Source organism: Neofelis nebulosa, chromosome 17 (assembly GCF_028018385.1).
Source record: "Neofelis nebulosa isolate mNeoNeb1 chromosome 17, mNeoNeb1.pri, whole genome shotgun sequence".
Lineage (NCBI taxonomy): Eukaryota > Metazoa > Chordata > Mammalia > Carnivora > Felidae > Neofelis > Neofelis nebulosa.
Window position 1 is genome coordinate 11,727,725 of NC_080798.1, and position 23,106 is coordinate 11,750,830.

At 58.6% G+C, this 23,106-nt stretch overlaps 1 protein-coding gene across 1 annotated transcript; it reads left to right on the forward strand.

Moving 5' to 3' along the window:
• On the forward strand, positions 1-21,979 carry EXOC3L2 (exocyst complex component 3 like 2). Its single transcript, XM_058706964.1, has 12 exons — positions 1-85; positions 4,371-4,909; positions 7,796-8,429; positions 10,715-10,826; positions 12,290-12,391; positions 12,508-12,608; positions 12,836-12,946; positions 14,551-14,686; positions 18,043-18,165; positions 18,610-18,765; positions 19,543-19,664; positions 21,314-21,979. Exons 2-12 carry the CDS (start codon positions 4,387-4,389, stop codon positions 21,600-21,602), a joined length of 2,409 nt encoding a protein of 802 aa, XP_058562947.1. The 5' UTR covers positions 1-85; positions 4,371-4,386; the 3' UTR covers positions 21,603-21,979.
• The last annotated feature ends 1,127 nt before the right edge of the window (positions 21,980-23,106 follow it).

The following is a 23,106-nucleotide window of genomic DNA, read 5'->3' on the forward strand; positions in this document are numbered from 1 at the left end:
CAAGCTCTCAGCAGTTCTGGCTGAAGTGTCCTCAGGGCAGGACAGCAGCAGGGACAGAGGGACGAAGGCGCCTGCTGACGAGGAGGTGAGTGTGCTGGAGGAGGGGGCAGGATTCTTGCGCCCTGGCCTGGGCTCCCCCCTGGACGTGGGCTGGACCAGAGGTGGTGAGAACATGTGCCCTGAAGCCAGGAGAGGCTGGGGGCAAAGACAGCATGTGGGGCCTGGCCTCAGGAGGGTGCCAGCCACAGGGCAGGAGGAGCTGGGGACCGCAGGGGGGTGCAGTGAAGAATCTGGGGACCCTGGGGATCCAGAGAAGCTTCAAAGGAGCCAGGAGAGCTGGGACCACCAAGGGAGAAAGGAGAGAAAGGGTCTGATGCCCTCGGAGTTCAGGTTGGGAGAAAGCGGTGGATGCTTTTCTCCATCCCCAAGAGATGGGGGGCTTGGAGATGGTGTTCGGAGTGAAGATGTGCATGAGCTTGAACCGGGCTGGGCTGATGATGGGATAGTTTGGGGGTGAGGTCTGGATTGGGGTTGTGTGGCTGGGGTCCAGCATGGACGCACAATTTATAAGGGCTGTTCTCAGATACAGACTTGGGGGCTGGAGGTGCTGACTTCTGCAAACAGGTCAAACTGCCGGTGGAGGGTTTAGGGCTTTGGGGAAAGGCTGGCAGTGAGGAGGAGGAGGGGGGGGGGGGAGGAGGGGGAGGAGCCGGAGCCCAGAGAGGGAAGCGCTGGTGGCCAAGACATCCTGTGGGAGTCGGGAGGCTGGGGGCTTGAGGGATGCCTCGGAAGTGAGTCAGGGGCCCGGGCACTGGGAGGCAGATGAGGGGGCTGGAGGGGGCAGGATGTCGGAGGAGCCAGTTTGCAGAGGCGGGTGGTGGAGGGCGGTGGAGCCTGGAAAGGGAAAGCCGGCGGGGCCACTTTGGAGAAACTGTTGCAGCGGGGTCTGAGGATGTTGGAAATGGCTTGGGGGGTATTGGGATCCAGTTTGGGGATGGTTGTGGGAGCCAGTGGGGGAGTGGCAGATCCAGTTTGGGTCATGTTGGCTTCTGTTACAGGGAAGTAGAAGGGGGATGTGGAGTTTCGGGGTGGGGGGGGGACGATGGACACAAGGCTGGGACACGGTGAAGCCATTTGTGGGATGAAACACACAGAAGCCAGCCGGGAAAATGAAAGACAGAGAAATCCGTGCACGACTTGTGGGTGTGTGCATGGGGGGCTCGTATGGATTGCCCACAGCCATGGGGGCTCCAGGCAAGGGTTGCCATGGTGACTGCCTCTCTGGAGGACAGGGGACCATGGAGACTGGAGAGAGGCTTGAGGAACGACAGCTGAGGTCCAGAGGCTGAAGTCAGGGAGGAAAGAAGCAGGGGGGCTCCCCCATGAAAGGAAGATGCTCTTACCCACGGCCCAGCCAGCTCGGGACCCTTTGAGCATCAGCCTCCTTCCAGATGCTCTATGCACCCCCAAGGGGCCGCCCAATCCCGACCCTGTCCCTCAACTGCTCGGAACCTGTCCCAGTTCAAAACAACCTATGTGTCTAGCAGGAGGTGAGTGGGGAAACCCCTGACGTTTCACACAGTTTTGCCAAAGCCAGACGTTGGAAGAGTAATGCGACACTTATATCGACTAGAGCCACCGAGATAGGCACGGATACCTCTCCCATGTATGTGAGTCCAAACACCAACATCAAAGCGCAAGTTGCTGGATGCACTTAGTATGAGAGCCTTCACAGAGCGGTTCTGAAACCCCATAAAACGATACATTGTTTCTGGATGCAAGGCTACTGAGACTTAAGAGTAAAAGTCGGGTTGGCCTGGGGAGACACGCATTCTGGATGCTACTGTCCTGGGAAGAGGGCAAGGGAGGAGAGCTGGGGGCGGGGAGTGCATCTTGTAATGCTCGATTCTAAAAAAGACCAAAAAAAAAAAAAAAACCCAAAAAAACCCACCCCAAACAAACAAACAAACAAACACCCAAACAACAGCCAAACCTGAGCCATAGAAACAGAATAGCCACAAAATAGAATGTTTGCATTAGACGCAGCTAGGATTGGAAGCAGAGGGGGTGTTTATTTGTTTTTTAAAGTTTTCCGAATTCCTGAATCTTTGAACGATTTCATTTTAAAAAGCGCCCTTCCACAGTTCCCCAGTGTCCTCGGGAAAAAGCCCAAGTCCCTCCTCACGGCTCTCCTCTCCGAGGCCCTGCACGGCTTGCTCTGTACTGACCTCTCCAGCTTGACTCCTCACCCACAAGGAATGAGGTCTTTGCCTCCTTCCTTTGTTTCCTGTTTAGCACCCATTCATTTCCTGAGCGCCTGCCCTGGGAGTTGGGGACACAGTGGCGACTGAGACAGCCCGACCCTGTCCCTCTAGGGACTTCACAGTCCGGCGGGGGACACAGACTCATCCCCAGACACTGACAACTCAGAGTGGGGAGGGCTGGGATGGGGAAAATCCTGAGGGGGGAAAACTCGACTCAGCCTAGGCATGACAGAGGGCTTCCTGGAGGAGAGGGCCTTGGGGGCTGGATCCTAAAGCCTGAGTGGTGCAGGGAGAACAGGTGTCCAGGTAGAAAGATCAACAAACGCCAGCACCCAGAGGAGCCTGGAGGGGGAGAATGTGGGATAGCACTGGTGAGGTGCACAGCTGGCAGGCAAGGGCAGCTGGATTTCGCGCCAAGGGTACTGGGGAGCCATGCAAGGTTAAGAGAAAGAGCAGGGCAAGTTTGTGCTTTAACGAGATCCTCAAAGGTGGGCTGGAGGGGCCAAGACAAGAGCTTGGAGACCAGGGAGAAAGGGGGGAAGTGGGAAGGGGCCTGGACTGGGGCAGGGGCCATGGAGAGGGAGGAGATGAGGGACTTAGGAGGTGGGATAAAATTCACTTTATTTTGTTCTATTTTATTTGAGAGAGAGAGAGGGAGAGAATCTTTTATTTATTTATTTATTTTTCAACGTTTTTTATTTATTTTTGGGACAGAGAGAGACAGAGCATGAACGGGGGAGGGGCAGAGAGAGAGGGAGACACAGAATCGGAAACAGGCTCCAGGCTCCGAGCCATCAGCCCAGAGCCTGACGCGGGGCTCGAACTCACAGACCGCGAGATCGTGACCTGGCTGAAGTCGGACGCTTAACCAACTGCGCCACCCAGGCGCCCCAAGAATCTTTTAAATGTTTATCGAGAAAGAGACTCTTAAACAGGATCCATGCTCAGTGTGGAGCCCAACGTAGGGCTCCATCCCGCGACCCTGGATCATGACCTCAGCCAAAATCAAGAGTTGGATGCTCAACCGACTGAGCCACCCAGGTGCCCCATCAAGTTCAAGTTATGGGACGCCTGGCTGGCTCAGTCTGTAGAGCGTGTGACTCTTGATCTCGGGGCTGTAAGTTCGAGCCCCACGTTGGGTGTAGAGATTACTTAAAAATAAAATCTTGGGGCCCCTGGGTGGCTCAGTCAGTTAAGTGTCTGACTCTCAGTTTCGGCTCAGGTCATGGTCTCACGATTTGTGAGGTCGAGCCCCGCCTCAGGCTCTGCGCTGGCAGCACGGAGCCTGCTTGGGATTCTGTCTCGTTCCCCCTCTCTCTGCCCCTCCCCTGCTCTCTCTCTCAAAATAAGTAAATAAGTTTATTTAAAAATTTGACTTTAAAGCGTACAATTCAGTGGCATTCTAGTACATTCACAGTGCTGTTAACCATCCACATTATGTAGTTCCAGAACATTTTCATGTCCCAAAAGGAAACCTGTACCCATTAAGCAGGCACACCCATTAAGACCCACCCCCCATCTCCCAGTCCCCGGCCACCACTCACCTCCTTTCTGTCTCTCTGGATTTGCCTGCTCTGGACATTTCCCAGTAAGGCTTTGCTAAGGGAAAGAAGAAGGTGGGATAGAGGTGACAGGTGTGCTGGCTGGACAGGGGAGAGACGAGGCAGGTGCCCATGTGTGTGACTGGATGTCCGGGTAGACGGTGGGGCCCGAGTCCCCATGCAGTCTCTCCTCTTCGCTGGCTGTGCTGCCTTGGGACGGACCCTTCCCCTCTCTGAGCCTGTTTCCTCTTAGAGTGGGAGGGTCCACCGAGGTGATGAGCACCCAGACAGGAAGTCAGGCAGGGAAAGGGTCTGAATGCCAACGGTCAGGGTAATCAGACAGGTCTGGGCGCGAATGCTGGCTTTGTCCCTGAGTCACCGTGGGGCCTTCGGTAAGCACCTTTGCTCCTCTGAGCCTCAGTTTCCTCATCTGCCACGTGGGCATATAGTAATAGCACTAGCCTCATGGGATTAGTGACTGCTCAGACCAGTGCCCGGCACGCAGGCCCTGTGTTGCTGGGCACCCAGAGGCGTTAATTATCAACACCTCTTATGTTTTTCCCAGGTCCCTGCCCGTCAAGATGCCCATCCTGAAGAGTCTAGGGGTGGCCGACCCTAAGGTGCCCCGGGCGGGGACGCTGCCTCTGAGGTCCTCTCGGAACCCCTTTGAGGAAGTTCCGGGACTGGAAGAAGACGAGGTTGGGGAGCTGGGGAGCCTGCCCAACGGAACATCGTGTCGCCGCCGTGCCACCCTGGAGAAGCTGGCCGGCCTGGCCCCCTTCCGGCTGGGCTGGACCCCCGGCCGGCGGGCAGGCAGCCCTGGAGATGGGCAGTCCCGCTCTTTCCTGGGCCGAGTGCTGACACCAGGGATACGCAGGAGCTCAGCAGATTTTGGCCTCCTGGCCAGGCTTCAGGGGACCCGAGCTCAGGGCGACGAGGAGGTGGCTGGGGAGGCCGCCCGGAGACTGGCCTTCCTGAGACTGGGACGCGGGCCCAAGCCCCGCCGCGCGTCACTGGCTGAGAGGGTGGTGCCCGCAGGCGAGGCAGCTCCCGAGCCCCCGCCCAAGGTCCCCGAGCCCCCAAAGATGAAGGAGCCTCTGTCAGGTGAGTCGGGAGCCCCCGCCCAGCCCCCTCCCCCCAAAATCTTGATTTCTATCACCAAGCCCTCCACCCCGGATCCCTCCCACCCGCCACCTGCCGGCCTCAACCTCGCCCCCATGTCCTATGATAAGGATCATGAACTTTGGTCTCATCTCCTCTAATCCCTTCTGCACCCCCAATTTCAACCCTCCTTCCCTCCCTCCCTTCAAGTTCAACCTCCATCCCATCTCCTTTCCACTCCTTTCCATGTAGCCACATCCAACCTTGACCTTATGCCTCTCCCTAACCTCTGTACCCCACCCCCTTCCCATCACCAGCCCCAACCCTGGCCCCAGACTGCACCCCAACCTCCTCCTTCACCCCCAAGCTCCTCTCCTTTTCCACCCCACTCTGAACCCCAAACCCAAATCCAGCCCTATCCCCCAACCCCCAGCTTCAACCTCATCCGTACCTCACGTCCAAGCCGCACCTCGAACTCCCTGCCACGCCCAGCGCCTACCTCCCACCTGCGTCTCCCCACTGTGTCCCCCACTGCCTGTCTTACTTTCTCCAGGCTGCTGTTACCTTGTCCCACAACCCCACAAGCCGGGTGGCTTCAACTATAGAAATCTATTCTCTCGGTTCTGGATCCATGCCCTTTCAGACACGCATAGGGGACTCCTTCCTCGACTCTTCTGTGCCTGGTGCTTGGCTGGCCATCTTCTCGCGGTGCATGTCTGTCTCTGTGTCCAAATCTCCCCTTTGTGTAAGAACACCAGCCACGCCGTATCAGAGCCCATCCTACGACCTCATTTTAACTTGCTCACCTCTGCACAGACCCTGTCTCCAGAGATGGTCCCGTTCTGAGGTCCCGGGGGCTTAGGACTTCACGCGTGTTTTTTCTTGGTGATGGTGGTGGGGGGGGCACAACTCAGCTCATACCCCCACCCCGTCTCTATCCTCAGCCCCAAACTACCCCAAGCCCCAGTGTCTTCTCTTCAATGTCTTTTTGAGTTTCTACTCCATCCTTATTCCAACCCCACTATCCCTTTGTCCAAACACCACCTTTAACCTCATCTCTGTGCCCAAGAACCGTCAACACCCCGGGGGGCCAGCCAGTGCCCTCCCGCATGCAGGTGGCAGCCCGGTCCCCAATTTAGCCTCACGCCCAACCCCCGACCCGGGCCCATCTCAGCACCCACCTTCAACCCCAACGGCAAGCTAGTCTCTCCCCGGTCATTCTTTTTTTTTTTTTTTTTTCCATTAAAAAAAATTTTTTTTACATTTATTTATTTATTTTTGAGAGACAGAGAGAGACAGAGCCACAAGCGGGGGAGGGGCATTGAGAGAAGGAGACAGAGAATCCGAAGCAGGCTCCAGGCTCTGAGCTGTCAGCACGGAGCCCGACGCGGGGGCTCGAACCTACGAAACGTGAGATCATGACCTGAGCTGAAGTTGGACACTCAACCGACTGAGCCACTCAGGGGCCCCTCATTTTTTTTTTAACGTTTATTTTTTGTTTGTTTGTCTTGAGAGAGAGCATGCAAGTGACCATGGGGGGGGCGGAGGCGGGGGGAGAGGCAGAGAGAGAACCCCAAGCAGGCTCCAGCCTGTCAGCACAGAGCCAGAGGCAGGGCTCAAACTCATGAACCGTGAGACCACGACCTGAGCTGAGATCAAGAGTCAGAAGCTTAACTGACTAAGCCACCCCGGGGAACCCCTCTCCCTTCATTCTTAATCCCTGACCCTTAATCCACCCTGACCCTGAACCCCACCCCCCCACCCCCGCTTCCCAACCTCCACCCACATTCCCGGCCCCAACTCAGGTGCGGTTTTCATCTTCAAACTCACATCCAAACCCTTCTTTCCATCCTCAGCCGTCGCTTCAATTCATCTCCGCCCCCAGTCACCGTCCCAGGCCCCAGATGTCAAACTCAGCTCCTTTCCTGTCCCCTCTAGAGATTGTACCCCAACTTCCCCCTCATCCCTTATCTCAGTCCCATCTCTGAGACTCCGGTTCCGATCCCTGGGGCTGGCTCCGTCCACCTTCATACACCCCCCCTCCTCACTCCCAGACCCCCCCCCCCACACCCTCCCACCCCGCCCCACCTCCCAACGCATGCTGCCTCAGCCCCCGGGGACCTCAGGAGAGCCCTCACTTCGCCCCACATCCTGGCCAGAAGCTATTTCAGCCCCGGCTCCCAGGGGACTGGGAGGGCACTTCAGGGAGGCGAGGAGGGGGTGACTGGAGCCCCCGCCTTCTGGAAACGGATGGGCAGAAATAGCGCTGGCCAGGAAACAAGTTTCTCTGCCAGGGAGGAAGTGGAGGGGGGTGGAGGTGTCGGGGTAACCCTGGGCCACCAGGACCCTCCCTTGGCCTTCACGGAAGGCCTCCCAACCCCATGGGGGTGTCTCTTGGGGGAGTCGGAACGCACAGTGCCAGATCACCCCCACAGCCACCTCCCCCCCCCCCCCCCCAAAGACCCTCTCTGGTCTTGCTCTCCTCTCCCCACCTCCCGGCCTCCACCCTGCCCCTTGATCCATTGCTTCTCCACCGGCTCCCCCTACCTGGCTCAGACTGGCCTCCCTCCAGCCCTCTCATTCCCTGGATCCCTTTCTCTGGATCTGAGGCCCTTCCCCCTATCCTCACCCACTCTCCCATACCCTGTGCCGTCCCCCGCCCCTCTCCCCTCTGCCTCACCCCCTTCGCCCCCCTTCCCCTGACTTCTCTCCCTCCTCCGCCCCTCCCCTTCCCTCCCTCACCCTGCCCCCCACCCCTCGCCCGACAAACCTTCTCTCACCCACCCCTCTTCTCCCGGAACGTCCCGGGCTCCTTTCTCGGCCCCTCGCCTCCCCCTCTCCGCCCGCCCCGCGCCCTCCTCCCCCTGACCTCCCGCTCTGCCCCCACAGTGCTGGAGATCCTGAGCCTGATCCAGCAGCGCGAGCTCGCGCGAGCCGACGAGCACATCCTGGAGCTGGAGGCCGAGGAGCTGGCGTCGTCGGGGGGCGGCGCGCCCGGGCCGCCCGGGGCCGAGGGCGCGGCCGGCGGCCGCCGGGCGCGGGACGTGGCGCTGCTGTACGAGGCCCTGCAGCGCGAGCTGTGGGCGCTGGTGCGCGAGACGCTGGCGGGCCCCGGGCCGGGCGCGGGCGCCGGGGCGGGCGCCGTGGCGCAGCTGGGCCAGGTGCTGGTGCAGGAGGAGGCGGCCGACGGGCGCCGGGGGCCCGGGGCCGCCCGCAAGCTGCGCGCCCGCTGGGCCGAGGCGGTGGCGCGCGCGGCGCGGGAGCGCCTGGAGGCGGCGGCGCCCGGGGCGCCCGGGGGCCTGGCGGGGCAGCTGGAGGCGCTGCGGGCGCGGCTGCTGGAGGATATGGGCGTGGTGCGGGGCCGCCTGGCGCCCGCCTACCCCGCCGGCCTGGGCGCCTTCGGCGTCTACCTGCGCGGCTACCACGGCGCGCTCGCCGACTGGCTCGGGGCCGCCGCCCGCCGGAGGCTGCCGCTGGCCGACCGCTACGCCCTGCTGCACTGGCACAACCAGGTGTACCCCAGGTGAGGCGGGGCGGCTGCCCCCGGGGCGCGCAGATCCCGCCCCCGCTGCCCCCCCCCACCCCCCTCCGACACACGCTCCCCCAGCCCCGGCCTCGCCAGATCCTAAAGACCTTGGAACGGCCCACTCTTCAATCGTCGCCTCCGAGAACCCTCGACCCTGCCAGCCCTCACCCCCCCCCCCCCCCGGGGACCCTTACGATCCGAGCGTCTGAGCGCGATCCACTCGTCCCGCGCTAGAACCCGAGCGACACGGGCCCTTCCGGTTGTGACGGGTCAGGACCCCCAGCTGACCCCTCCACCCTGGGGACCGTGGCACCGCTCACCACCCTGCCCGTCCTGGAATCTGAGCCTCGCTGCCCCGCTCTGGTCCCGGAAGCTTAGCGGCGTTGTCTTGCCATTCTTAAAAATCTTAGCACCATCGACCCTTCCATCGCATCGTTGACGGTTAAATTCTCCGAATCTTAGCAACACGGATCACACCGATCCCTGGGGTTGTAGAACTTTAACACCTCCCGCTCTTCCAGACTTAGAACCTATGGGCACCATTGGCCCGCCCGGTTCTGAAATCTCAGCAACACTGACCATTTCTTTTTCCCGCCACCCTTTCTTCCTTCCTTTTAAAGACTCCATTTTTTTTTTTTTTAAGTAATCTCTATACCCGGTGTGGGGCTTGAACCCACGACCCCGAGATCAAGACTGCATGCTCCACAGACTAAGCCAGCCAGGTGCCCACCACTGACCACTTCAGTCCTAGAAGCCCGGGGTGCAGTGGACCCCTCCAGGCCTAGAACCTTTGCATCAATGACACTTACACTATTAGAATCTCAGTATTGTTCACCCTTCTGGTCCTAGAATTTAACACTGTTGCTCATTTTCATCTAGAACCTTTGTAGCATTGACCGCCCCCCCCCAATCCTGCAACCTTAACACCACTGGTTCTTAAATACAAGGACCTTAGCACCAACATGCCTAAAATCTTAGCATCGCTGACCCTTCGAATTCTAGAACCCTTACTGCTCTCTCTTTCGATCCTAGGGCATTAGCCCTGTTGATTTTTCTGATCTGAGAACTTTAGCACGGACGCTTTCTTAAAAACTTTTTTGATGTTTATTTATTTTTGAGAGAGAAAGAGAGAGAAGAGTAGGGGAAGGGCAGAGAGAGGGAGACACAGAATCCGAAGCAGGCTCCAGGCTCTGAGCTGTCAGCGCAGAGCCCCATGCGGGGCTCGAACTCACCAACCGCGAGATCATGACATGAGCCCAAGTCAGATGCTCAACTGACTGAGCCACCCAGGTGCCGCTACACTTTCAATCCTAGAGCCTTAGCAGCAATGAGACTTCAAATCCTAAACTTTAGCCGCATCCACTCCGGATGTGGACCCACTGTGGATCCCTCCAGGGTTAGGACTGTAATCTCTTGATCCCTTGAATTCTAGAACCTTGGCATTTAGAACCTCAGCGCCATGGACTCGCCCGCTCCTAAAATTTCCTGTCAAGTGTTTGGATCCTAAAACATACCCAGTCTGGTGGCCAGGGGATGGAATATGATTTGCCATGACTGGGTCACCTACTGGTTCCAGGGACAAGGGACCTGGCCACACCCAAACCACAGGCTGGCGAGTGAGGAGGGTGGGTGGTCCCTCAAATAAAACCCTCATGCTGCCACCAGAAGAAGGGGAAGGTGACAGGTACTGACATCGACCCCCCCAGATCCCATCTGGGACTCTGTATGAAGGACACGGTCACATCTCCCATGGGAGACGGAGGCAGGACGGGGAGTCCGGAAAGCTTCCTGGGCGGGAGTTAAGATGGTACTTCTGGCTGAGAGAACGCCAAGAGCAAAAGCCTGGGGTGCATGTGGGTCGTGGAGGAGGCATAAGGGGTCTGGTGGTATGGCACAGACCAGGTGTGTAAGAGTGTAGGGCCCGGGAGTGAGGGCTGGACTGGGGAGGCCTCGAAGGCGGGTGACGTGATGGGGACAAGGAGCGGAGGCAGAAGCTGGTCACGGCCGAGACTCTGCGTGCCAGCCCGTCAAGCCTGGACTTGATCCCTCCAAGTCTTGCCCGGACACCATTCATCAGGGAGCTGACTCAGACAGCTGGGGCCGGGGAAGCAACAATTCCAGAGACTTCCTTTGAGGGATGAGCAAAGCTGGCCCCTATAGAGGAAGGGAGTGGCCCAGGGTCACAAACACACTGGGTGTGAAGGGGTGGGGGGGTGGGGAGGGGTTCCGTTGCCCAGACCCCCCTCTCACAGACCCCTCTGTCTCTTACCTCCCACTCCCAGAGAGGTCCTAGGGCTGGTGGACCTGGTGGCCCTGGAGAATGGGGAGCTGGGGCCCCTTCTGTCTCCTGGCACCCTGCGGGGCTTGGAGGACGAATGTGTCACAGACGTTAAGGTACCGGGGACTCGGAGCCAGAGGCGCTCTGCAGGGAGGGAGGGGTCGCTTGGAGGGGGGGGGGCTGGTGGGGGGTCTCTCCTCTCCCCCTTTCGCTACGTCCATTTCCCTGTTCCCTTTGTGGATTTCTGAGTTCTGTCCGAAAGACACAGAAGTGTACGCCCACGCTGATCACTTCTGCCTTATGTTCCGTGGGGTTAGCCAAGCACCCGGGAGGGGGGGGCACAGAGCCGATCAGCAAAGTTTCCAGACATTCCGATACTTCGAATCCTAGAGCAGGAGTCAGTCACAGAAGCTCAGCCCGCGGTCCCAAAGACTCACAGAAGGAGGGCATGAAAGCAGTCTGTACATACAAGTGGGGCCGATGGCTAAACCTGGGTAATAACTGGCCGGGCGTAGGCACCAGTGAGGAGAGCGGTGGGGCCATAAACACCCAGCCTGGCCACGGGGCTGTCTCCCACCGGAATGCCAGTCCTGCCTCGGCCACAGAGGTCAGAATCGTAGTAACTTGAGAGCCTAGAGTCTTAGGCTGGAACATACCTAGGTTCTCAGATTCACTGAAGGGAACATTGGACCAGGGAATCAGACATGTGTCAACCTCAGAATCCCAGACCCTTGGAATTCTTGAATCACAGAATCTGACTCTCTTGAACAAAAATTTTTTTTTAATTTTTATTTATTTATTTTTTTTTTTTAATTTTTTTTTTCAACGTTTTTTATTTATTTTTGGACAGAGAGAGACAGAGCATGAACGGGGGAGGGGCAGAGAGAGAGGGAGACACAGAATCGGAAACAGGCTCCAGGCTCCGAGCCATCAGCCCAGAGCCTGACGCGGGGCTCGAACTCACGGACCGCGAGATCGTGACCTGGCTGAAGTCGGACGCTTAACCGACTGCGCCACCCAGGCGCCCCTATTTATTTATTTTTGAGAGAGAGAGACAGAGCTGAGCAGGGGAGAGGCAGAGAGAGAGAGAGAGAGAGAGAGAGAGAGAGAGAGAGACAGAATCCAAAGCAGGCTCCAGGCTCCCAGCTGTCCGCACAGAGCCCGACGCGGGGCTCGAACCCATGAAACCGTGGGATCATGACCTGAGCCGAAGTCGGATGCTTCACCAACTGAGCCACCCGGGTGCCCCTCGAACAAATTGTTTTTGCAGAACCTGGGGACCAGAGTCTTAGGACCGTCAAATGATGACATAATAGACCCTCAAACTCCCTGGCTGTCAGATGGATGAAACTTAAAACTATAGCCTCTTAATATGAAGCTCCAAATCATAAGGACGCAAGGGGCTGGGGAGGTTTTGTGGTCCAGCCTCCCTCCTTGGAGTAACCTTGACAAGCTCAGGGGTAGGACCCAGATCGGCCTGGGGCTAAGAGGTGGGAACCATGGAGGGGAGAAAAGAAGGGACAGGCTTCCAGGCACCCCCTGACTCCTGCATTTCCCCCCTGCAACCTCCCCACTCCAGGCTCAGACTCGGGCAGCCCTGCTTCGGGTCCTACAGGAGAACGAGGAGCACTGGGGGAGCACGGAGGAGCAGCCCAGCAGCCTGGCGCAGGATGTGTGTGAGGTAGGGGGTGGGGAAGAGGAAGGAGAATCCGTTCTTCAGCGGGCCCCCCCCCCCGGGGGCGGGAAGGTAAGACCTCCCCCCTCCTCACCCCTTCTCCTCTCCTGGGGACCGTGTAGTTGCTGGAAGAACATACGGAACGAGCACCCCGCATCAGCCAAGAGTTTGGGGAGCGGATGGCCCACTGCTGCCTGGGAGGGCTGGCAGAATTCCTGCAGAGGTATGGAGGGCTGGGGCCGGGCAGGGGTGCAGGGCGGGACGGAGGCATCGGTAGCGGCGTTCCAGCAGAGAGAGGAGAGACGAAAGGCAATCCAGTAAGGATGGGCAGGGGCGCTTCAGTGAGGGTCACGGGCTTTGTTGGGCTGTCCAGCAAGGGGACCCTCCTCAGGCTGGGTGCTCCGTCTGTCACGTGTCATCCCTTTCTCCCCCCCCCCCCCCCCCAACTAGCTTCCAGCAGCGGGTGGAGCGATTCCATGAGAATCCAGGAGTTCGGGAGTTGCTACCCGACAGGTACATCAGTAGGACCATCTCCCTGGTCAACTGCGGGCCCCCCTTGAGGTGAGAGCACCCAGTGTGTGGGGGAGAGGATCAGTCCCGGGGACAAGCTGAACCGGGGTGCCCGGGGCCCTGGGTGGGGATCACAGAGCTGGCCCAGAGACACGGGCACGTGGGGGCCTTAGAAACATCAAACCTTGGCGGGGGGGGGGGGGGTTCCTAGAAAGAATCTTAGCATCACAGAGCACTAGAATTATGGAGAAATCAGAATATTGGGGTGCTGTAATTAACACGCACCTAGAAGAGAGACTCAAACACTCTAAGAATTACAGATCTTTTTTTTTTTGCTTTTTTTATCGTATTTTCCCTTTTTTATTAATGTATTTTCAATGCATTTTCAAAATCGGTGATGTATTTACATGCTTCATAATTCAAGGCACACTTGGGCACACCGTGAAAAGCCTCACGCCTATACGGCCCCCACCTTCCTTACTGCTAGAGTCTGTCGTATCTTTGCAGGACATTTACCAGTAAATATGTGTAAATAAGGGTATGTGTGCATTTGCATACTTCATGCATATATATATACACACGCATATGCATATTTTGTGCATATCCATACACATATTTCATATATATATTTCATATACAAGTAAATATATTTCACTAATGTGAATACATATTATTCCTTTTCCTTTAAGAACATTTTTTTCATGTTTATTTATTTTTGAGACAGAGTGTGAGTGGGGAAGGGGCAGAGAGGGAGGGAGACACAGAATCAGAAGCAGACTCCAGGCTCTGAGCTGTCGGCACAGAGCCTGATGTGGGGCTCGAACTAACTCACAAACCATAAGCTCACGACCTGAGTGGAAGTTAGATGCTTAACCAACTGAGCCACCCAGGTGCCCCTAAAGCTTTTATTTTCAAGTAATGTCTACACCCAATGTGGGGCTCGAACTCACAACCCTAGGATCAAGAGCCTCATGCTCTACCGACTGAGCCAGCCAGGCCCCCCTTATTCCTTTTCCTTAAAAAGAAAAATATGCAAATGGTAGAATATTGAACACGCTTCTGTGCCTTTCCCCCTTAACAGCTTGGAGATCTTTCTGTGAGCTTTTGGAGTTACCACTTTTCCTTTGCAACACGTGAACTGCATTCCACGTTTTGCATGTTCGATCATTTATTTAATCTGTCCCCAGTGAATGGAGAGTTGGCTCCACCCTGTTGCAGAGAAAAAACGTGGCACGCCTGTCAATTCCCACAGACGTGGGGACTCTGAGGGACACAGTCCCAGAAGGGGGCCCGCTGGGATTTGGCCAGAAAATGCCACATTGCTCTCAGACCGGGTTACTGCCCTTTTAATGACGGAGGGATCATGGTTGCAATGAGAGAAAATGAGAAGGGTAGAATCTTAGAATTCTAGATGTTTAGAATCACGTTCCACGGAGCTTCCACACACACACACACACACCCTCCAGCCTCCCAGACATCCCCTGATATTTGTCATCTCCCAGACTCTCCCCAGAGCCCCTGACTCTCCCCAGCTCCCCATCGGACCTGTCACCTCGGTGCTCACAAAATAGAGTCCATCTGAGAAGGCAGAGGGGTCCAAGCAGTTGAGCTGAATATTGGGGCTCCTTGACTTTTGGCTCCTCTGATCCACACAGGGCTCTGGCAGAGCGCCTGGCGCGGGTGGGACCCCCCGAGAGCGAGCCGGCCCGGGAAGCCGCAGCCAGCGCTCTGGACCGCGTGACCCGCCTCTGCCACCGTGTCCTGGCTGACCTGCTTTTCCAAGAGCTGCAGGTGAGTGAGGCAGGAGGCTGGGGTAGGGCCTGTGCCAGGAGAGGGGAGCAGCCCCCCCCCCCCGCAACCTGCAGTTCCTTTAAGCCCATGACTCGGTGTTTGGGAAGCACACGGGGGTGGGGGGGTGATGGCCTGTTTGGGCCATTTGTAGGGGGGCAAAAGGGGGTGGAGGAAGGAAGAGAGGGGAGAATACAGTCAAGGGAAGGATGGAGAGCCACCAGCAGAAGGGGTCTTGGGGATCAGGTGGAGCCCCTCCCCACTGAGGCCCCCCAGATCCCTGCCCGGCCTCTCCTAGACCCTGGAGCCCAGGTTACCCCTGGGCTCCTGTGCGCGCCCAGAAGGGGCTGGGGTCAGAAGTGGGTGAGAGTATGTGGGGAGGGTGGTGGGAGTACCTGGGAATGAGACAGAGGTGTGTGTATCCCTGGTTATAGTGCACGCTCAATCTATGTCGTACATCCGATCATCTCCCTCCTCTGCTCAGAACCCTCCATGGCTCCCAGCTCATTCAGGGCAAGAGCCAAAGTCCTGGCTGTGGCCCCCAAGGCCCTGGATGGTCTGACCCTTTCCTCTCTCTCTCTGACCTCCCTTTCTCCCACTGTCCTCGTCACTTACTCCACTCTGGCCATACCAGCCCCCTTGCTATTCCTTAACAAGACATAGTCCAGCCTCAGGACCTTTGCACTTGCTGTTTGCTCTGTTTGGACCGCTCTCCTCCCCAGTAGCCCCATTGCCCCCTCCCTCACTTCTTTCAAGTCTTGATCCAGATGTCACCTTCTCAGTGAGACCTCCTCCGACTGCCCTATTTAAAATAGAAGCCCCGGAGGTGCCTGGGGGGCTTAGTCAGTTAAACCTCCCACTTCAGCTCAGGTCATGATCTCGTGGTTCACGAGTTCGAGTCCCGCCTCGGGCTCTGTGCTGACAGCTCGGAGCCTGGAGCCTGCTTCAGATTCTGTGTCTCCCTCTCTCTCTGCCTCTCCCCTGCTCATATTCTCTGTCTCTCAAAAATAAATAAATATTTAAAAAATAATAAAATAGAAGCCCCGAGAGGAGACTCCCTTCCCCACTCCCTGCTGAGTTTCTCTCCAACCAAGCACTTAGGGCCACCTGCTCTGTTACCGCCTTTGCTTTTTTTTTTTTTTTTCCCTCTCCCCAATCCAGCTCCTCCCCTCCCCCCCCCCCCCGGAATGTGAGCTTCTCCAGGGCAGGATTTGTCGGAATGTTTCTAAAATAACTTTTTATTATGGAAAATTTCAAACATACACAAAAAGTAGGCAGAATGACAGAATGACCTCCCGTGGACCAGCAAGTATCAGCTCCAGGCCAATCTTGTGTCGCCTTTCTCCACAACCCTCCCCCCCCCCCCCCCGCCCCCGCCACATCCTGTCATCACCCATCAACATTTCAGCCTGCATCTCCAAAAGATAAGAAATCCTTCTTAAACAAACATAACCACGGTGCCGTTTTCATACCCAACCAAGGGAACGATAATTCCTTAAAATCGCCAAATATCAGATCGGCATTATGATTCCCCTGACCTGCTCGCGATGACCAAATCCTCAAGAGTTTTGTTTGTCTCATTCTGCACCGTGTGTCCCCGAGCCTCCTCCACGTGTCCCCAGCGACCCAGCTGAGCCACAGGAAGGGGGCGGGGGGTGTTTGTTAAATGACTAGACGGACAAGTGTGTGCATGAACGTGAGTGAGTGGGGGCCTTATGGGGGGCTGGGAAGGGGTACAGTCTTTGTTCCAGCAGTGGCTGCACTGCTTCTGAGGAGGGGGACCTTGGGCCAGTTGCTTGCCCTCTTGGGGTTTCTGTTCGCTCATCTGGAAAATGGGCACAGGTGGCTGGTGGCCGGAAGGAGGCAATAAGATTGTGGCCGTACGGTGCTTAGCTGGGTCCCAGCCCACGGGCACTGGCTGATATCTCAGTAAAAATACAGGGTTCATAGGGGCGCCCGGGTGGCTCAGTCCGTTAAGCATTCGACTGCGGCTCAGGTCACGATCTCACGGTCTGTGAGTTCGAGCCCAGCGTCGGGCTCTTTGCTGACAGCTTGGAGACTGGAGCCTGCTTTGGATTCTGTGTCTCTCTCTCTCTCTCTGCCCCTCCCCTGTTCATGCTCTGTCTCCCTCAGTCTCAAAAATAAATAAACATTAAAAAATTAAAAACAAATACAGGGTTCATAGCAACAGTGACGGGCCCTGAACCAAGAGCGTCAGCTCATCTAATTCACACCTGCTTTTCAACACAAGGCCCCACTCCTGGAGGTTCACGCGGCCAGGCTACTGTTCGCAGTAGGTGTGGGGCAGAGTGGGATAGGACCTACTTCAGTTCAGGCCCCCTGGCACTGACCCCCCCCCCATGTCCCCGGGGACCTCATGCTCCCCAGGGTCCACCCAGCCCACGGCGTCTCCCCCTCCCTGCCCCCAGATCCACTTCAGGGACCTTCCTGCTGCTGGTCCCACCTCTTAGGTCACTTGCAGTTGCCTCCCTCCCCTCCCCCCCCCCCCCGAAATTGTACGAATCCTACTATCTGGGTCCTGCATTCCCCCTCCTCACCCCTCTCATCCACTTCTTTCCCTCTTTCTTCTCTTTTGAGCCCCCCCCCCCCGTTTCTGCTTCAGCCTTGCCCCTCCCATCAAGATCTCGGTAATGCACAAGCCTGACCCGCTCCTTCTCCTGCTCAGAACCTGCCATGGCTCCCCAGTGCCCTCAGGAGGAAGCTGGGGCTCCTCACAGCCCTGTGTGCTCCAGCCCCACCCACCCCCATCCCCCTGTCACGAGTTCTAGCTTCAAGAGTCTGTGGAACCCATCAGTCACACAGGACGCCCTTGCCTAGAAGAGCCCGAGCTTGGTTTGCTGCTCTGATGTTGCTGTGTTGAAGTTCTTCATAATTTTGAACGAGAGCCTTCCATTTTCATTCTGCGCTGGGCCCCTCAAGTATATGGAGCTTGCCAGCCACAGGAACACCTTCTTTCTGATCCACTGACCCCAAAGCCCGTCTGAAATCTGAGCCGCCTTCACACTGGCTCCTCCCGCCGATTGAGCCACTCCCTCTCCCACCCCTCACCTCCAGCCTCTGTCCCCAGCTCTGGTGTCCCCTCCTCCAGGAAGCCCTCCTTGACTCTCTCCGCTGACTCAGGCATCCCCTCTGGGCTTCCTAAACTCCTGGGTTCCCGCCTCCCTGCCCTGACCACTCTGGGTCCATCATTGGGGACGGTCTGTCCCCCTCCCCGGACTGTGAGCCCGGGGAGGGCACCGTTCAGAACCGGTTCAGCTCCCATCTGTTGAACTGGTAAGTGAAGAAAGACGGTGGCAGGGAGGAGGGCTAAAACCATCTCCCCCTTCCGTCGCACCCAGCCCCACTTCAACAAGCTGATGCGCAGGAAGTGGCTGAACAGCCCGGAGGCCCTGGATGGCATCGTGGGCACGCTGGGCGCTCAGGCCCTGGCACTGCGCAGGATGCAGGATGAGCCTTACCAGGTGCGCGGGCTGGTGGGGGGGAGGGGGGAGAGGAGGGGCGGGAGCGCTCTGCTGGGGGAGACGCGTTCAAGGTGCAGAGCCACTCGCTCAGAGTGGGATAGGCGGCGCTGGCGCGGAGGCGCATCCGCGGGCACGTAGGCTGGGGTGCGCCCAGAGTGGGGGCCTCTGGGAGGTGGGGCTCCCGGGGGGGCTGGGCTGGGCCGGCAGGGGGTGCCGGCGAGCTGATGAGGGGGCAGAGGAGGGTATCATCGGGCAGGACTTGGGGTCACCCGTTGGGAGTCGGAAGGGCTGCCTGGGGGGCCGGGAGAGCTAAGAGGGGGTGTGGCGCCCTGTGGGCGGGGGAGGGGTTCCCGTTGGGTGCCCGGAGTGGGCGCGGGGCGCGTGGAGAGCGGGGGAAGGGGTCACCGGCTGCTCACAAGCCCTCGCGTCTCCCCCGGTCCCCAGGCGCTGGTGGCCGAGCTGCACCGACGGGCGCTGGTGGAGTATGTGCGGCCCCTGCTCCGCGGACGCCTGCGCTGCCGCTCGGCGCGGACCCGCAGCCGCGTGGCCGGGAGGCTCCGGGAGGACGCGGCCCAGTTGCAGAGGCTCTTCAGGCGGCTGGTCAGTGCGGCCCCGGGGGGTAGGGGTGGGGGTGGGGGGGCTCCAAAAAAACCTGGCCTCGCGAGAATCCTCCCGCCCCCTTCCCCCCCCCCCCCCCCCGACCCGCTAGCCGGGGCGGGGCCTTAGCATAAAGCCGTCGTCCAACTTTCAGCCCATGGTGAACACTTTGATCCTTGTCCTCCGAGCGTAAAAGTCGGCTTTCTCACGGTGGGTTGCTCGCCTCCGGGCGCAAACCGGAATCCGGTCCCCTGTGCGTGGGGTGCGGATTGGGTCACTTAAGTCCTGTGAAGGGCTTGGGACCCCACCTGGCACAGAGGTAGCGCTCCGGAAACGTCAGCTATTCTCACGATCACAGACAGAGGCTCAGCGCAGCCGGAACTCAGAATCTTGGCGTTCCCAAATCCAAGAGTTCCAAATTGCCCCCTCTTTAATTTGTACCCCGTTGCAACCAGCAGGAGCTCAGCAGCGGGGGCGGGGGGGGGTGCGTCATTTTTTTAAGAACGCAGAGAGACCCCATGTACGCGTCCTCCAGGTTCCCCTAAGGGTAACGTTTTGCAAAATCCTAGGGCTAGGCTTTGAGGGGTGTCCCCGAGCCCCCCCAGTTATCCGCAAACCTGGGAGTAGATGTATTATGGATTTTTCTTCCAATTGCCCAAGCTTCCAGATAACCCGCCCCTGCCCCCCTTTACAGACGAGAAGACTGAGGCCCGGAGGGGTGTGGTTTACGGGGAGGGGGACCTGGGGCCAGAGTGTGAGCCTGGGGCCTCCCCCTTGCAGGAGTCCCAGGCCTCGTGGCTGGACGCCGTGGTGCCGCACTTGGCCGAAATCCTGCAGCTGGAAGACACGCCCAGCATCCAGGTGGAGGTGGGGGTGCTGGTGCGGGACTACCCAGACATCAGGTGAGGGTCCCCCCACCCCACGCCCGCGCCCGCCCGGCTCGTTTTTTGCGCGCGCCGCCGCCAGGCCGAGGACTGTCCGGGCCCTGGCATCCGTCCCCGCGTTTCCTGCTCTTGGGGCGGCGAGCGTGTCTGACGGCCGTTTCCTGCTGGAACCAGGGCATTATTAATACGATTTCCCTCCTTCTCCTGCCGCCGCCGCCGCCACCAGGGCTCGCAAACAAACAGGCAGTCACAGGAAGCCCAGGGCAGGGGGGCGCGGGGCCGCCGGCGGCAGGAAGGGCCAGCCCAGCCTGGGAGCCGCGGGGGACACGGGGACACGCACGGGCACACGGGCGCGCACGCACTGGGACGGCGGCAGGCGCCGCTCAGATCCCGGTGGACCATTTCCTTTCTGGGTGACCCTCTCTGAGCCTCGGTTTCCTCACCACGTCCATGGGGGATAATAGGACTCTTTTCCTAGGATTTTTTTTTGGGGGGGGGGGCGGAATTCTTCGTCATCAGTCCATCCTCCTTCTCCTCCTCGTCATCCACGGTGACCGCACTACCAATTCCCGATTCTTATTTATGAGCCCTGATGTCAGACCTGAGAAAGCATGTTACACACCCACTCAATAAGTAAGGCCTATAATAAGAGTTATTTTAGCAAATTATATGCAAGTAAAAGGCAGCGCTGTTCTAAATGCTTGGCGTCATCTGAGGCAGGCAGAAATTAAGGAGATTGCCCTAAATGCCACAGCTAGCAAAGCTGGGGACTTGACGCCCCCCCTCCCCCCCTCCCCGTGGCAGGCCGTCTCGAAAGCTGGTGCACCTGACCACCCATCGCCACACCGCCCCCTGTGAATGTGGATGGTGGTGGTCGTGCAAGGCTCTTCTGTGTAGTGTGTGTGTGTGTGGGGGGGGGGGTTACCCCTACGCCCCAGGGAGTGAGGCCTCCGCTGGGTTTAGGCTCCAAGGTTGAGGGCTTGGGGTGAAGGGAGCCACCAGTCCAGGACGGTTAGTTCTGACTTTTGGGGGGGGGGGTGGAGGGAAGACGCCTGAGCTGTGTTGAAGGGGTGTAGCGCGGAGGCCCGGGAGCTTTGTTTGAAATGAAGGTTCTGGAAATGACTGTTGGGTTCGGGGTCTCGTGTGGAAATGTGGTGATGGTTCCTAGCTTTGGGCGTGGGCTCGGGAACTGCAGCGGTGGAGAAGCTTCCAGACCTGGCCCTGGTGGGTGGGGGGGGCGAGGTGAGGGTCCTGACCGGGGTTGTGGGTGAGCACTTCCGGGTTAGGTGGGAGCGGTGGGGGTGCTGTTTGAGGGGCAAGGGAGGGTGGAGTTAGGGTTGCTGTAGATTCCAGAGCTGACACAGGTGTGAGGGGACCAGAAGGACATCCAGGAGCTGCCTGAACTGAGTTGGGGCTGAAGATTGGGTTTAGAGGTGAGGGTTCTGGAATGAGCTAGGAGTGGAAGGATTTGGAAATGGTTGGAAGGGAAGTTTTGGAGGATAGTGCCGGCAGGAGGGGAGACTGGGGGCTGGGGTGGGGAGGGACCTGGAGGGCGGCAAAAGGGCTCCAGAGCTAAGGTAGGTTCTGGAACAGACGAGGTTCACAGGTGGGCCCGTGTGCGTCTGGCACAGAGGACCCCATGCACGTGTCCCTTCCTCTGTCCCCAGGCGGAAGCACGTGGCAGCCCTCCTGGACATCCGTGGCCTGCACAACACAGCCGCCCGCCAGGAGATCCTGGCCGTGGCCCGGGACCTGGAACTGTCTGAGGCGGGAGCCCTGTCACCCCCTCGGGACCGCGCCTTCTTCTCAGACATCTCCGTGCCCCGCCCACCTTTCTGCCTCGGCCTCCCTCTCTTCCTGGGCCGCCTTCCCCTCTCCCGGCTGACCAGGCCCGGTCTGGCCTGCCTGCCCCGGCTTCGGCCTCCGTTTCCATCACGGCCCCCGACCCAACGCTGAGACTCTCCCAGCCCCCTCCCACCTCAGTGCCCCCCATCTTTGCTGCTGACAAACCGTTCTCCTGTAGGGCCCCCTCTTGACTCCCTGCCTGGGACCACAGACGACCTAGGATGGAAAGATCTTCAGAGGCCTTTGGGGCCACCCCTACGCTCCCTGCGTAGAAGAGAAATGGGCCAGAGGGACCAAGGACTTTCCCAAGGCCACGAAACTCAAGCTCAGCACCAGCTCCCAGCCCAGCGTGTGCTGGGTGGCGTTTTGGAAGGCTCTAGAGAAGTGTCCCAGGCCCCCCCTTTTCCCCTCACCTCAAGGTCTGGCCCCAGTCCAATGTATTAAGGAATGTACGATACTTAGAATAAAGAGGTTTTTATTTAACACAAGGAAGGGCTGAGTCCCCAGCGTGTGGGGGAGGAAGGACCGGGGGCAGGGCCCAGGGCCAAGGGCTTCTCACACGCCCAAGGCTGGGCTGGGGTCCAACTCCTGGGCAGTGCAGTGGAGGCTGCGGGAGGCCCCGGAGGGCAGAAGCAGGCAAGCCATCCCATTTACCCCGAGTCCCCAGGCTGCGTGACTCCGTCGCGAGGCCCTCGGATGCTCTCAGCCAGGGTCCCTCATTTTGTCAATCCTGACATGCCTGTCCTTCATTTCTGGGCCTGGAGGCTCCACCTTGGCACACCCCACCCCCCTCCATCCATCCTTAGCCCGGAATCTATGTCAGGAGAGGAAGGAGGTTGGGGGCAGGGCCGGCGGCATCCAGGGCGCCCTCCTGGGTTGATGCAGGAAAATCTCAGGGTGGGAAAAATTCCAGCGTCTCACCCCCAGCCCCTCCGGATCCTGGTCCCCACCGAGACCTTGAGGTCACCTCCCTGCTGACCCCTGCCCCTCCGGCCTGTTGGACAGCCTGTGATGGATGCTTCCTGGTGTGTGTGTGTGTGTGTGCGTGCGCACGCGTGCACTTTTTTTTTTTTTTTTTCCTGAGAAGTGGGAAGGAGGAGGCAGCCAGGGGTCAGCTTTGGGCCTGGGGTAGGAACCTCACCCACGTGTGAACTCAGGAAGGTGGGGACTGAAGACTCTTGGAGCCTCGGGGCTGTGTGACCTTGGGCAGGAAGCTGCCCCTCTCTGGGGAAATGCTTAACCTCTCTTTGCCCAGGACGAGGTGAGATATCCAGAGGCTGTCCCCGCCTCCTTCCCACTCCTGAGAGAACACTTTCAATGTCACTGATGCACAGAGAGAGGAGTTGAGGAGTGAATGACGGGTTGCAGTTTTCGCTCATGTTCACGAAGGATGTATTCACCTCCGTGAGGTGGCGTTCTTTCCAGATTTGGGTTCCCCATTTAAAAACAGCTTTATGGAAGGGCGCCTGGGGTCAGGGGTCAGCAGGGAGGTGATCGCAAGGTCTCCGCGGGGACCTGGATCCGGAGAGGCTGGGGGTGAGACTCTAGACTTTTTCCCACCCCGAGATTTTCCTCAGTCGGTTGAGCGACCGACTCAGGCTCAGGTCGCAATCTC

What these genes read in the sequence shown, in the direction of transcription:
- EXOC3L2 (XM_058706964.1), top strand. Translation starts at nt 4,387, where the DNA reads ATGCCCATCCTGAAGAGTCTAGGGGTGGCCGACCCTAAGGTGCCCCGG. An exon ending in TGGCGCAGGATGTGTGTGAG is followed by an intron (nt 12,392 to 12,507) that starts GTAGGGGGTGGG and finishes GGGACCGTGTAG; the next exon opens with TTGCTGGAAGAACATACGGA. An exon ending in CGGGACTACCCAGACATCAG is followed by an intron (nt 19,665 to 21,313) that starts GTGAGGGTCCCC and finishes CTCTGTCCCCAG; the next exon opens with GCGGAAGCACGTGGCAGCCC.